This window comes from Octopus sinensis, unplaced genomic scaffold (assembly GCF_006345805.1).
Source record: "Octopus sinensis unplaced genomic scaffold, ASM634580v1 Contig03067, whole genome shotgun sequence".
NCBI lineage: Eukaryota > Metazoa > Mollusca > Cephalopoda > Octopoda > Octopodidae > Octopus > Octopus sinensis.
The window spans coordinates 15,721-31,889 of record NW_021826234.1 but is presented as its reverse complement, the minus strand read 5'-3'; the positions used below and the strand labels follow the sequence as shown (position 1 = coordinate 31,889).

The window sequence follows — 16,169 nt, the reverse complement described above, 5'->3', positions numbered from 1 at the left end:
CACCCATCTCTCAAGACTGACACAATTCATTCCGGATGGGTTTAATAATCATAATCCTCCTCAAAGAAACATGTTTCATACATCTGTAAAAAATCCCAGAAAAAACTCAATGTGCTTCGAGCTATTGCGGGGACGTCATTTGGGCAGGATAAGGAGAGTCTAGTAACTGTATACAAGCAGTTTATCAGGACAACTATGAACTACGCTGTCCCTGTTTGGGGCTCCTGCTTATCTAATGCAAACCTTGAAAAACTCCACTTCAGAGAACTCAAAATTCAGCATTACGAATTATTACGGGCTGTCTAAAAACGACATATACTGACCACTTACATTGGGAATCGAAAATCCTTCCTATCAGAGACCATTTTGAAATGCTCGGGCTACAATTTCTTGAAAAATTCCGAACGCCAAATCACCCCGCCTACTTTCTCTGGCACTCCTCTAATAACAGGAAAATAATTCCGACTCTCGCGGACAAAATCCGCATGCTTAAACCATTTCCTCCGGACAATAACCAGAAGAGAATTCACGACTCGGTAGCTACGAAGGCAATCAGATGTCTTGGAATAAACAAGCTTCTGGGACGCTTTCCGCCACCAATAAACAACAAAAAATCCTCCCTCTCGAGAGAAGCCCGAATGAACTTGGCCCGTTTCCGTTGTGGCCATTATACATGGCTACGCAATTATCGTCGAAGAATAAGCCTTGCTAAATCCACGCATTCTCACTCTCTCAGTGACCTTTTCACGTGTCCAGGCACATCTTCTGCTTCCTCAAAACGCCGGATCGCGATCGGGGATCTTTGGGAGCGTCCGACATTGACAATTTCGTTCTTGTTAGCCACCCGTTTCCTTCAACTGAAGGGGCCGGGGGTAAATAAATAAATTATATGTATAAATCGATATTTTAGAAATATCCTTATGCGATAAAAATCTTCACATAAGCAAGCTTAAATTTAAACTAGTGTACCACGGCTTTTTGATAACAATTCTCACTTTTACTCGGACTTTTCCGAAGGATTTTCATGGCCAGTAAAAAATGAACGCTAATTTGCTAGTCTGTAAATCTTTTATATTTCGGCAGCCTTAAATCAAAGACTTCTAGTTCCATTAGGATAATTTTATATTCATTATGTGGTTGATTACTAAATATTTTCTAATTAATTGGTGTTTTTGTTAGTTAAAAAAGTCGATTTTTTTATTTATGTTCAAATCCTAAAAATTGACTTAACACATTTTTTATGTCAGTGGAATCTAAAGGTAGTATAAAAAATGAATAATTATTACAGTATTATTCTGCTATTATACAAATTGGGCGAAATACAGGCCAGGGGGGTTTGAATTTGATGACAGCCATTTAGCAAACCTCTGTACGCATATAATATATGCATTCTGCACCATTGATGTAAATAATCTTTCTATTATTTCAAATGACAATTGGTCTGACTTGCCTGGAGGTAATTTTTTACATCTATATTAGGTCAATATAACGATTTTCATAGAATCACTTCTCTTAAACGTTTGAATCCTCGTTTGAAAATCCTGCTTTCTGTCGGAGGGTGGAACACACTGCTCAATGAATTTACGATTGTATCAAGAAGCGACTCTAATGCAAAAACATTTGCTAAAAATACAAAAGACTTTTTAAAGAAATACAATTTTGACGGATTTGACATTGATTGGGAATTTCCTCACAATCAAAAACAAGCGTACAGTCGACTTTTGAAAACTATGAGCACAGAATTTCAAAAAGGCTCAAAAAGATATTTGTTGACAGCAGCTGTTTCAGCAGGAGTTTCGACAATTCAGGTTTCATATGAAATAAAAGAAATTTCTAGGTTAAATATTTACATTTTGACAATTAGATACCTTGATTACATCAACTTAATGACTTATGATTTTTACGGTCAATTTTCGAACACTGTTGGCCATCATACAGGATTATATGGAATAAACGATGCTGATACTTTCAACACGGTACTCAGATTAAATAAACTCTAAATTTACAGGATTATGTAGTCAGATATTGGTCTAAGCACGGTGCTCCAAAGTCAAAACTACTCATCGGGTTACCAACCTACGGACAAGGATTCAAAACTAAATCAAAAAATCCAAAAATTGGAGATAAATCGTTGGGGGACCTAGCGAAGGACCAATAACAAAAGAATCGGGAATTCTAGCATATATAAAGATACTTTTTATCTAAAAAAATTTTTAGTATTCTAATCAAGGTTATAATGAAGTTTGGGACGATAAGCAAAAAGCTTCTCATGGAGTTAAGGACTATCATTGGTTGTGATATGAAAGTATCAGAAGTATTAAAGAAAAGAGAAATAAATTTTGCTTTACCTTGTAGGCAAAATATGTGAAAGATAATGGACTAGCAGGGATGTTTGTGTGGACTTTAGATTTTGACGATGTTAATGGAAATGAATGCGGCCAAGGACAATCGCCCTTGATATCACAAATAAAAAATCACTGAATATTAGATAGAGCCATGTCTTAAATAATTATTCACTCCTAGTCTTAGGAAAAATTCTATATAACTAACAATTAATTTTTTTGGACAAATACATATTTTTATTAAAATCAAATATTAAAAAAAATTTTCCAATTAAGACTAAGTTGAATAAACTTTTTATCAAATATAACATTGGTAATTTTTCTGTAAAAAAATTCTTAAAATAAAATTGAATGATTATTACTTCTGATAGTATAAAAAAAAGAACTACAGAAAGTAAATAGAACAATAGTGGTTTGAATATTATCGTGAAAAACTGCCGCAAGTGCAATAAAACACTCAAAGAGAATATTTCATTGATATTTTTTCAAAAAGTTTACCAACGATCACCACTTCATTGAATATGTTAGATTTCCTAAAAAAATTGTTGAATATATGACTGGGAAAGGAGAAATAACTATCCAAAAAATTTAAAGAGAAACGAAAATACTTATTTATCTCAAACGTTGCGAAGATGCTGATTTGTAAATTATTGAAATCTTGACTATGAAAAAATTGCATTTGATATTATTCAAACATATTTGAGAATTTCGAAAAAGCTTTTTTAAGAATTGGATTTTAAATTTATTTTCTTTAATTTAAAATCCCGATATAGTCACTAATAATTACATTAATGATTCAAGCTTCAAAATGACAGAAATTTTAGATTCAGTAATAACCAAAATTTTTATACGAAATGTGTAATAATAAATTTAAATAAAAGATCTTTAATCTTTGCATAAAACTATTAAGATACAAAGACTTTAATTTTATAATATTTTTTGGGGAAACAGTTTGTCTATTCTACCATTTATTTTTATTAATTTCATTTTTATTTTTATTAATTTCATTTATTTTTTATTCGACATATTTATTTTTTAATCCTATTCCAAGTAGTCTTAATAATTTTGTTCTCAATCGAAAAGAAATTTTCGGAAGACCGCCAGACGATTTAAATTAAAACGATTTAAATCGTTAAAGTCAGAGACGAAGATCGTTGTGTGGCGATACAATGGTCCGACAAGGCAGCGGAAAAAATGGTTAAGAGAAGAAAATTGGCTAACGATGTTGATGTATATGAAGTTGAAATTAAAGTACTACGACAAGTCTTTGTGGATTCCAATATACACACCAAAAAAAGGAATTTGAACGAACACATCGACGTAAACATCTACGAAGTGGTGGAAATTCTAGCATCCGGATAAATCATAATAAAATCTGAAACAACTGGAGAGATCTTCGAAGGAAATTACAGAAAAATCTCCATAATTCGTACATTATAAATTGAGAATTTTATTTTTATAAATGGGTTTACGATTGGTTACTTTACTTTAAAAATAAAATTGAAATAAGGTTTCTGCAGGATTTTTATGATAATTTTAATAACAGTCGTTTCCTCTCTCTGCTGTGATAGTTTACTCAATCTCTTTAGCTGATGTTTCCTTTTTGGACTTTTAATAGTCTGATTAAATGGTTTGATTTTGTTGGGTAAGTAAATTAGCAAAAATTTCAAATTAACCGACTTATTATCACTATCCAATTATGGACAAATGGTTTCGATGTTAGACAAATTGGAAACAATTTACTCCTTCAGTGCGTCAATAATTTCGTTTGACTCTTTGAAGCGTTTTTTGGCCTTCTAGAGGCCACTGCTTTCCAAAATTCTTGATTATTGTTTCAAAAATGTGTTCGTGTTCCTTAATTTCCACTGGAGATCATAGTCAGAGACGATTTTAGACAACTCCTCGACATCCCGTATCCTGTCTTTAACTGTATTACTGCCAATACTAACTGTTATCAATACCAAAGCTGTTTCTAATCGGTTTCAGCAGAAATAAGCACTTCTGAACACTTGTTTTCGATTTGGTTAAGTTTAGACAATAATTATTGTGGTTTAAGTTTCTATTTGGTAGTCCATGTATATAAACTTGAAATAGTTGGTCTCGTTACTACGGGAAGGAATGTTATATAAAAATGTCCAGAAATAAAAACACTGTGGGATCCGAACACTTTAAATAAGATATTTTTAACGAGACACTTAAAATTATTTTTTGTACAAAATTAAACACCGCAAACGCTTTTTCATAATACTTCTGCTTAGGCATTTCATTCGATTTTTACTCCTATAGTGGATTGGTTACCGCGTTAGTATCACACTGAGAGGTTCTTGGTTCTATTCCGTCTCGGGGCTCCGATTCACATGGTGATTACTCGATGCATGGCTCTAGCGGAACTCGACCCAATCTGGTCAACGATAATGGATACTTGTCCTAAAATAATGTGTCTCGGAATGTCCCGGATTATCATATTTATTATTATTAAGTAATGTGGGATTGTGATCAACTATACAATTATAGAAATTAAACAATTATAAAAACAATATTAAATGTCACATTCCAAGGCTGCGAGGTCAATGCTTAAAATGCAACAAACTTTTCATTGGAAAAAATTATTAATAATAAAAAAATAAAACTTATTATATAATGAGAACGTCCATAGAATGGACACGCCGTTGAATGGACACTAGAGATAGCAAATTCTATAAATAATTGATTGAAAATGCATTTTTTAATTAATTAAAATATTAATAGTTAATATTTTTAATTATTTTTTTTAAGCGTGCAAAATGGGTTTTGTGAAACTGCAAGCTTCGGATCTAAAAATAATCAAAGAAATTCAAAGTGCTAAGTAGAATCACAGTCATTGCCGTCTAACCACAAAAACCAACAACATTTAGAGATCATGAATTTTTGACAATATTAAAATAAATAATTAGGTTAGTTAATAAGTGATATTCGAATTTTGAGTGAAAGACAAAAACAAAATTAGATGATTGCCAGGAAAGTAATCAAAAGGCTAATGGTCAGGTCAACGGCAACACTCATCTATCCTTGCGGCCATAGTCTTTTGGCAGGATACCGGTACTCGGATTGGTCGCCGGTGACCCTTTCCAAAATTGTGTTTAAACAATACTACTTAAATGAAGTTAATAGCAATTGCATCACTTGTGCAAGTTTGCCTTTAATTCTGACTAGTGCATGTAACAATAAAGAAAAGCGGAAACAAGAAATATCAGAATAAATAATTAGGTTAGTTAATGAATACCGTTAGAATATTTTTTCTGTTAAATTCACTTGTGCAGATCATATTATTTGGGATCGGGTGGTCATAGAAGTTGCAATCTAATGTGAGTATAAAAACACACCAAATTCTTCTTTCATAGTTAGTGTTGTCTTTTGATTTTGATCTAATTTTATTTCCACACTGTTGTCGGCTAATAAGATATTTGTTACATTAATCACTGTCGTAATTCTTATATGAGAATAACAAAGTATACAGTGTGGGTTGGGACCCGTTTGTGAACATGCACATTTTCTGGTCTTTATAAAAACTACACAGTCAGTAATTTAAAATACTAAAGCCTGACAGGACGACTGATTTTTGGCGACTGAAAGATTGTTTTTGATGGCATGTGACTTTAATGTTAGAATAAGATTTGTACAGTTGTGATAATGCGGATAGACGTGCAAAACTATCTACATTTACGTAACGAAGATTATCACAGTCATACAGATTTCTAATAATTCGAAATATTTAAATATACATATAGTATAATTTATCCAACCCATCAAATGAGTTGTTTAGTATTTTCTTTAGCGAGTCTCCAACACACTTACTAGTATTAATAAAATATTGATTACAAGTTTTTCAAATTTTCTAGATGGGAGAATATTTCTCCATTAGGAAATGTAACATTTCTCTTAATGTAAATAAATGTTGAATCTCCCGAGGCATTTACTCGATTGAAAATACAGTTGTATAAATTAAGAAATCTTTTAAAATAAGCAATTCTTCAATTACCCTCCTGTCAAATCACAGTCTTGTTGTATCACAAAGCAAACAAAAAATAGGACAAGTGTCACCATTATAATTTAGGTCATATTTTATTGTAAATAACTCATTGGTTAGACATTAAATTGATATATTTATTAAACTGTTTTTTGTTAATATATATTACTTTGCACGTATATTTCGAGGCGTGATGAAAACAATATTTTTTAATCCTGGATGTACAAATATTTCACCTCTCGAGCATTTTGGACCAATCACTGGACACTAATATCAAGTCCGTAAATAAATCACAATTATTTATAAATTAAACAAAAATTGGCTAACTTAATACTATTTATAAGATATCGCAAATAAGAAAATTTGTGAACTTATATAATGATAAGTCGATGGCAAGCACATCATATGTATTCATCCTCCCCCCCTAAAATCTAAATGTTTTAGAAGATTCTAAAAAAACTTAAATTAGTAGATTATATTGAAGTAAATCCAATTTAAATTATTTACTGCATCCGCCTTCTAAAACTTCCAAATAACGATGGCTATTTAGTCCATCCTCTAATGGAACACTATACCTTAATAAATAAAAATTTTTTGCTGATTTCTCAAAATGATTCTCTAATCCAGCTAGTCTAAAGTAAATATTCACATTCTACATTTTTCACGTTTCCTACTCCACAGCAAAAAGTTTTAAATCATCAATTAATAAAACATAATTTTTAGATTTCCATCAATAAAAATTTTTAAAGACGTATAATTGTTAGGTTATTTGGAATTTTTAGTACATAATAAGCAAATAAAATAGTTGATTTGTGAATTTTTTTAATTAGCGTTTTGTATAGATCTCTAGGAGTCGTCTAAAATGCCGGTTTGTTTCTTGATATCAGGCTTATTAATAAAGTCAGAATAAATAACAAATAGGTTAGTTTACTCTCTGATTTAATGAATAAATACATTATGAATTAATAGCTTATTGTCCACCCCTATGATTTTAGGAATCTTAAACTAATAAAATTTGGAAAAATATCTTGAATTTACTTCAAAAGACAAATTTCTGTTAAAATAAAAAAACTTGTTTAAAAATAAAAATATATTAAATCATCAATTCATAAAATAATATTAATAAAAGTCCAAATAAAAAAAAACCAAAGAAGTAAGAATTAGTAATTGGAAAATTGAAAAAACCAGTATCAAAAGCACATCAAATATTTATTTTTATTATTTAAATTAATACTTATTTTTATGATGAAAATTGAAAGTTTAAACAGAATATAAATTTCGGAGATCGGTTTGATGATCTCGAAGAAGAGTCACGAGAGACGTGAATCTAGCTGGCTTTTTCAACGCATTTCGCCCGCGATATTGCGCGGAAACTGCCTATCTATTCGTTTCTATAGTAATTATCCTTTCTAAAGTAGCTGACATTTACACCAAAACAAAAATTTAAAATATTTTAAAATAAAAATATTTATTAATACAAGTTTTTAAATTATATTTTTTTATGGAAATACTTTCATTTTTAACGTGGTCGTTGTTGGTCCTTGTTGGTCAGAATATTAACAATCCTCATTGGTCATAAACAACTCAAATAGTCAGTATTTTTGTCAACCTATCTTATCTTTTTCTTTCATTTTATCTCTCCATCTATCATTTCTTTTCTTTCATTTTATTTGTCCTTCTATCTCTTCATTTCTTTATTTCATTTCTTTCTGTTCATCTTTCTTTTCTATTTCTTTTTTATACCTTTCCATCTTTCTTTTCTATTTCTTTCCTACGATGGCTATTTGCTCTTCGTGCAAAACTAGCAACGATCGGAAGAAAGGTAGATACTGTTCTGGCTGCAACAGTTTCTTCCACCTTTCGTGTGTTCGACTTTCCAGGCGCGTTTTAGCTTCTCTCATAATCTGGAAATGCCCTGTTTGTCGTTCTTGCAGGCCGGTCCCGGCCAACAGTCCGCCGGAAATCCCTGCTGAAAGTCCATCTCCGTCAGCCGAAGATGCTTTAAGATTCATCTATTCTTCTCGCCGTAACCGCCAAATTCCGGCACGGATACCGAAGGCAGCGAGGATTCAAGCTGCTCTCTCTTTGTCCACAGCTATAAACCGCGCTTTGTCATCTAATGACCAGTCTGACTGGTTACTCCTTTTTGGTTTTGCTGTTTTCGGTATTGGGATCCAACCCTCCCGGCCCGACAGCGAGTCTAAAAAACTTTATCCCGCATCGATTATTAAACAGCAACTCGCCCTATTCGATCATTGTACTTCTCTGTTTCCCTCCCAGTTCGATTCCCTCCACTCTGACTCTCACAAATGTGTCGCCCTTTGTGGTTAACATTAAAACTTCCTCCGATTGCATTTACCTCCGTCGTAAGGTGAACAGCAAGCTGTTGGATGGCGATGTCCGTGGAGCTGTCAGACTTGTTGCCTCCTCTAACCGGCTTTTGTCCCCATCTCCTTCCGTTTCGGCTAATTTGAGATCCAAGCACCCCAGTCTTCCAGTAAACTCCCGCACCGAACCCGCTATCGATACGACCGCCCTTCCGCAACTGCTGGTTACCGCTTCACAGGTTGAGAAGGCACTGAAAAGTTTTTCCCCAAGCAGCAGTGGGGGTATAGATGGGCTGAAGCCCGGACACATTAAAGACTTGACTTCACCTCTTACTGCTGAGGCAGGCCGTCTCCTCTTGGAATCTATCACCAATCTCTGTAACCGTCTTATCGGTGGGAATTTACCGGATTTTGCCCGGGCGATTTTCTTCTCGGCTAATCTCACTGCTTTGGGTAAAAAAGATAACGGGGTCAGGCCGATCGCCGTGGGTAATGTTTTCCGCAAATTGGCCGGAAAGCTCGTTTGCCACGTTGTGATCCCCGAGTTGGTCCCGAAATTTTTGCCAGTCCAATTGGGCGTCGGCGTCAGTGGAGGGTGTGAATCGGCTGCCTATGCCGTAAGAGAACTTATGGATTCTTCATTGGAATATCTTTTAGTTAAACTGGACATATCAAATGCGTTTAACACAGTGAGACGGGATCATTTGCTCGAGACCTGCCTTTCTCTCGCCCCCTCCGCTTATCCTCTGGTCCACCTTTCGTACTCACAACCCAGCCTCCTCCTGTTTGGCGATTCCTTTATCGTCTCATCGACCGGAGTGCAACAGGGAGATCCCCTGGGGCGTTTCCTATTTGCTATGTGTGTCAACTCCGTCGCTCATTCTGTCCGCTCTCCGGTAAATATGTGGTACTTGGACGACGCGACGATTTGTGGACCTCCCCGCTCTGTCTTAGACGACCTGCGGAGCATTATCCCGGCCCTTTCATCCATCGGTCTGGAGATAAACTCAAGCAAGTCCGAAGTCCTAAATCTGAATATTCCTTCCGATTTTTTTGCCGAAACTCTGGACGCCCTGGAACCTATTCTAAAAGGCGCGCGGGTATCAGAAACAAAGGACCTTGTAATCCTTGGTTCGCCAATTGGTCACGAGGCCCTCTCACAAACGCTCATCGCCAAGGCAAGCAATCTGTCAAACATGATCGAACGGCTTTTCCTCATTGATGCCCACGTCGGGTTTCTTTCTTCTGCGTAACTATTTCTCTACTCCGAGGCTTTTGTACACCCTAAGGAGTTCTCCTTGTTTTCGCATGCCTAATCTGTTATCCGATATCGATTCTATCTTGAAGTCTGGAGCCGAGTATCTGTGCAACATCCATTTCGACGCTCTGGGGTGGCTTCAATCTTCCCTGCCTGTTAATCTCGGGGGGATTGGCCTTCGTTCGCCCGTTTATCTGGCTCTTCCTGCCTTCCTCTCGTCCCTGGCATCATCCCGTGCCCTCACTGACATCGTTCTCAGAAACCTTCCCGAACGAAAAGTGTCAGTTGATCACGTGGCCGCTCTGGACCTTTGGGATTCTGCGTATACCAAAAGACCTGCCGACCCATCCGTCCAGGGTCAGTGGGATTCGATCACTTGTGACACTCTCTCCTCTGTCTTGCTTCAGAGTTTCGATCAGCACAGGCTGGCCTGTCTTCGTGCGGGCTGCAGTCCGGGCAGTGGGGCCTGGCTTGACGCCCTTCCCCTACCGAACATCGGGACACTACTAGACGGCGACTGTCTCAGAGTCGCTATTTCTCTGCGTCTCGGTTTGAAGATCTGTGAAATTCACAAGTGCCGCTGTGGGGCCATGATCGACCAGCACGGACTACACTCTCTTTCCTGCAGACGCAGTGCTGGGCGGGCACCACGCCACACAGCCTTAAATGACGTCGTCTTGAGGGGTTTCATCGCTGCCGGAATTTCATCAATCCTAGAACCGGCCGGGCTTGCTAGGGGAGACGGAAAAAGACCTGACGGTCTATCCATCTTCTCCTTTGAGTTCGGCAAGTCGCTGATTTGGGACGCGACATGTTCAGATACTTTCTCTGAACCTAATCTTCCCTTGTCAGCCGTCTCAGCCGGTTCGGTGTCCCTTAGAACAGAAAAGCTTAAGATTGCGAAATATAGAGAACTCTCGGAGCGATATCTATTCGCCCCTGTTGCTGTCGAGACTTCAGGGGTCATTGGGGAAAAGTCTTTGACTTTCCTCTATAAGCTCGGACGTCTGATCTCTCTGAAGAGAAATGACACACGCGAGACGGGCTGGCTCCTTCAGAGGATTTCCCTTGCCATCGTACGAGGTAACTGTTTCTCCATCTACGAAGCGGGGAAGTCCTCTAACTAACTTTATCACATTTAATTACATTGAAAAAAAAAAATTACCAAAATTTATTTTAGTAACATATGGGCCAGCGAGGTTGTCACCACTAAACGGATTACAGGAAAATTATTTACCATAGACATATTGTTTTTAATGTTTCAATTTTTTCGGATGTACTTTCAACAAATTTACTGTTTACTCGAGAAGAATTGGATATATTTTCTTAAGAAATTTGACCAGCATAAATAATATCTGAAATTTCTTTCAAGTTCTTAGGAGGATAAGATTTCAAATATTCTTTAATTCCAAATAGTAGCGATCTATAAAATAATGAGAAAATGACCTTTTATATAATGGTTTCCTTCTTTTGCAGTATCACTTTCTTCAATAATTTCGCTCTCAGTTTCTTCTTCACAAACATCAACATGCATAATTAATGGATTTCTTTGTTCTCCAGTCTCACCTTCCTCAGTAATGTTTTTTCCAAGTTTAGAAACAGTTTCTTCTTCAAAGACATCATCATAAATAATTAATGGGTTAGATCCTTTAATACCGCGGTATCTATGAAATGGAGTATCACCTAAAAAGTTTGAAAATGTGACAATTTAACCTGTAGAAGAATGTTTGGTTAAATTGTAGAAATATACTGCCTCTTTAATATGCTTTGTCCAACATTTTTCTGAAGATTCCGACATCATTTTAGATAAGCTTCTCGTAATCGTTTGATTGATTTAAGTTGTTCCGCAACTTCTTTCCCACTTTTATTTCGCAAATTCTCTGTGTAGGCATACTTAGAATAAACGTCGATAATTGTGAGTAACCATGAATTTGACTCATCACCGAATAATTTCCCTTTTTATTCCAACCTCTGATTCATAGACAATTATTATTTGTCATAATTTGTGCAAAAGTAAAATTTTTTTAAATTCTTCCACTCCTAGATTTAATCATTTAAATTTCATGTCAGAATTGAAATAAAGTTGTACAGTCGGACCTCGTTATGAGCCAGACCTCGGGTATGATCCATACTCGGTTTATGATACAAACTCTATTTTTGAGCCACATTTTTTGAAACTGCTTGCTTTTTCCTAAGGGGTTTGTAAAAATCAATTAAAAATAGACCTCGTTATGAGCCATCTAAAAATTGCTATAAACTAAATATTTTGTAATATAATTATTTTTATTTTATATATTTTATCGTTTATTTTAAAGAATTTTTTCCTTGTCACGTTGTTATCTTTGTTGAAGTATTTTCCACTGTTCTATGTTTTCTAGATGCCTAAAATGAAAATTGATCACGAAAAAAAACTCGAAATAGCCCAATATATTAAACGGAACCAGCTTTCAGAGCGCAGAATTGCGGAAATTTTCAAAGTTAGCAGGGCTACAATTTCACGTATAAAAAAAAGATTTCCCTTTTCTTGACAATGGAACTATTTATTCTGATTTATCCGAGTAAACTAGTAATTCTGAAAAGCTTAAAAATCTCGATCTTAAAGTTTTCGAAATTTTTCACGAATTGCGACTTGAAAAAGTTCCCTTATCTGGACCGACCATTAAGAAAATTGGGTCGATGGTCGCTTCAGTCGCGATGGTCATTAGCCTGCTTCTATGCTGCAGTTATCTTGGAGAGAAACTGGAGCCTTTAATTATCGGCAAATATCGAAACCCTCGGTGCTTAAAACAATTCAATCCTGATGTTTTTAACGTCATGTACTCTTCTTCTAAAAATTCGTGGATGACAACTGAAATTTTTAAAAGCTGGGTTTTTAAATTAAATACCAGAATGCTTTCTGAAAACCGAAAAATATTAATGTTGTTGGATAATGCTAGTTCTCATAGACTATCCGATTATTCAAACATTGAATTTTTATATTTACCTAAAAACACTACATCGTTAGTTCAGCCATTGGATATGGGCATAATTAAAGCACTGAAGACAAATTACAGTAATTTACTTATCGAATTCGTATGCATTTGTGAAAATAGAAGCAATTTTTTGGAAGCAATCAAAAGTTTCAATTTACGGAATGTGATGCAACTAATTTCTGAAGCCTGGGCCAATGTAACTTCAAATCAAATTCAAAATTGTTGGAAAAAAATTTTTGAGTGTAGATGGGAGGAAACAATAAATATCAATTCGAAGATTTATACGGACATGACAGAAATGGTGAACGAAGTCTTTGTCGAAGATTGCTTGAAAGCGAAATAAATTTTTATAATGGTCCTGAATCAACAGACATCATAGATCCACTGACTCTTATTAATAATATGGAGGAAAATATATGCAAACTTTCTCCAGAATTATTAAATGATTTCTACGCACGCTAAGGAAAAAATAATGATTAATTTACGGGATAAAAATCGTTTTGGAGAAAAGATTACGCATTTTTCAAAAAAGTATAACTTATGAACTGTTTCTATCTGTTTCTTGTGAACTATTTTTTACTTAAAGTACTGTTAATTAGGATTATTAGCGAACCTCGGTTTATGATACAACCTCGGTTTATGAGCCACCAAGTGGCTCAAACCGAGGTCCGACTGTATCAATTAATCAATTTACTAATCGAACGAAAATTACTTTGTAATTAAAATTGACAAATAGAAAAGATTATTTAAGAATTTTTGTTAATCTTCCTTTGAGTCGTAGACTTTTGATTTAAGGCAAGGTATGACATAGTGAGAATAAAGTGTCTGACTAGGTAGTTCCCACTAACCAAGGGATGTGACATAATTATTACAAAAGAAGCAATTTTCTGTCATGGTATTCCATCAGAATGTTAAAATCCCAATTCTCTTTCATTTCTTTTATTTTACACCGGCTTTAAAATAAACATTTTAAACCCCAATCGAAATATGTTTATCCAATACTTAGTATTTGTTTATGACAGAATTTGACATTGTCGTTAGTAATATTCAATAGGCTTAATTGTTATTAAAAATGGATTTTATAGTCAAGCAACAGTCACAACTTCCACTGTATTGACATAAAATGGCGAATTCGCCAAATTCAATAAATCGTGTATTAAAATTGAGACATCCCAAACATCTGTTTGGTATGAAAATCGATAATTTTTGTGATAAAATGTCAGGGAAACAATTTTCTTATCGCTAAAGAAAATAAACTGCGAGTATCAGTTGACTTGTTAAATGAATAAGCTTCTTTAATGAAATACGACGCGGAAAGATGTCGAGACATGACGGGTCAACGGTGTAGTTGCCTCAAAGAAGATATTAATTTTAAAAAACTTATTACTGAACATACTTTTTACAACTTGATGTGGGAATATCCGAACAGCTGCAAATTCTACCAACTCAGACAAGAAACCTCATCAAATAATATTTTGGATCATGTTGACAAACAATGTTAAATTCTATTGTAATTGACAAGGAGATAACATAGCAATAAACAGAACTTTGTATCGAAATAAAAATTGAACTAATCTCAATAATATAAAAATTTCACTAAAAAGTTTTCTCCATCTCAATAAAATTCTTGAAAAAATATAGACATTTCCTTGCATGCAAGCATTAGAAAATGAAGGAGAAAAAACAAAATTTACTTAAGGTTTTGGACATGAGTATTTTTTAATATTTCGGATTACAAATAATAATTCTTGGTTTTTTCAAAACGGAATATATAGATCTAGACTATAACGTTACGTTTGCAGTTGAAATCGTTTAGAACGGAGTCATACGAACTTCATAAAGAATATAATATCAGTCTATCTTATACAATATCAGTCTGAATTTTCAGAGTTACTAAATTTTAATTAGAAATTAGCACAAATATGATGGCTAACACTTTTTTTTCCGACGACTTCGGTTTTATAAAGCTCACAAAAATCCCACTTTTCCGGAGAAAGAGAAAAGTCGGGGCAACACTTGATGACTTTAGAACCATATTTATCAAATCACATTTTTAGACTCATATTCCTCTTTTTGACCAGACCTAAACAAAAGTCAAAGGAATAATCTCCACAAGATTCATCGAAGTAAACGGAATATTCAACAGTATTGAAATGAGTACTGAAAAAATATTGTCGTGATGTATTCATGACAGTTACTTCAGGATTACTAGCTCACTGAAATCACCAAAGGCTACTTGACTGGATGACGAATGTTCGAGGTTAAATGGAATTTATATATCGATAACTGTAGCACGAACTACATCGTCGAAATACTCTCGTTTGACACTATTGAATTTAAAATAATCAATTAGTGTAATTAAGAGATACATACATGCCTCTATACATGGCGAATAACTACAATCACACTGTATCAATGATAGAAACGTATTTTAAAGGTGAATCTGAAGATACAACAAATTCCACACGCAGAAACGCGTATAATTCATATGAATATCCAATGAATTTTATTCCCTTCCAGCCTATCTATTCATGTATTCAACAAAATAAATTGATTTATATGTTAGATCAATCACGAGTCTTCTATCAATCTCGAACTGATCAACATTTGGATAAAGGGACCATTTATCTAGCAAATCAATGTTGGTTGGTGATCCCCAAATTTGATTACTTTTTATAGTTTCCCTCAATCAAAAAACAGTGCAAGAAAGCAGCGATAAAATATATAAGTCGATCGCCAAAAAATCGCAATATGAAAAGTAGCTTGCCGGTGAAAAAGGTTGGCCACCCCTGCGATAAACAAACCAATTCGCAAAACCGAAAATTTTAATATATAAACAGATTATAGGAATAAACTCAAAAAATACACATGATGAATTTCCAGATAATGTAAGCATTAAAAAAATTACATCTCAGATTATTCCTTTTAAAGCCATTTACATAAAAAATAAAGTGTGAGAGGTCTTAACTAAGCAATAGAAAGTGTGAGAAAATCCAAATAATGAAATTAGCGATGAATCAAATGTTAATAGTTTAGACTAATTAAAAAGTGTTAAACAACCAATTCTCAAAAACGAATGACGAGTTAATATAGTTTAGAGTGGTTATCTGGAGAACATTGGAGAATATATGTGCAAAACATAAGTTTGAAATGGTCCGGCCGGAAGAATCCCTAATGGATTGGTTTATAAACGGAACAACGGAGTAAGCTTTGCCGAGTGTGCCCATCAAACTGAGAATGACCGCAGAGCCAAGCGCTGGCTCG

At 34.6% G+C, this 16,169-nt stretch overlaps 1 protein-coding gene across 1 annotated transcript; it reads left to right on the top strand.

Annotated features, from left to right (window-relative positions):
- Positions 1-1,319: 1,319 nt before the first annotated feature.
- On the top strand, positions 1,320-2,481 carry LOC118760983 (chitotriosidase-1-like). The gene is made up of 3 exons (XM_036498618.1): positions 1,320-1,439; positions 1,480-1,976; positions 2,356-2,481. The coding sequence occupies exons 1-3, from the start codon at positions 1,430-1,432 to the stop codon at positions 2,479-2,481; spliced, it is 633 nt and encodes a 210-aa protein (XP_036354511.1). The 5' UTR covers positions 1,320-1,429.
- The last annotated feature ends 13,688 nt before the right edge of the window (positions 2,482-16,169 follow it).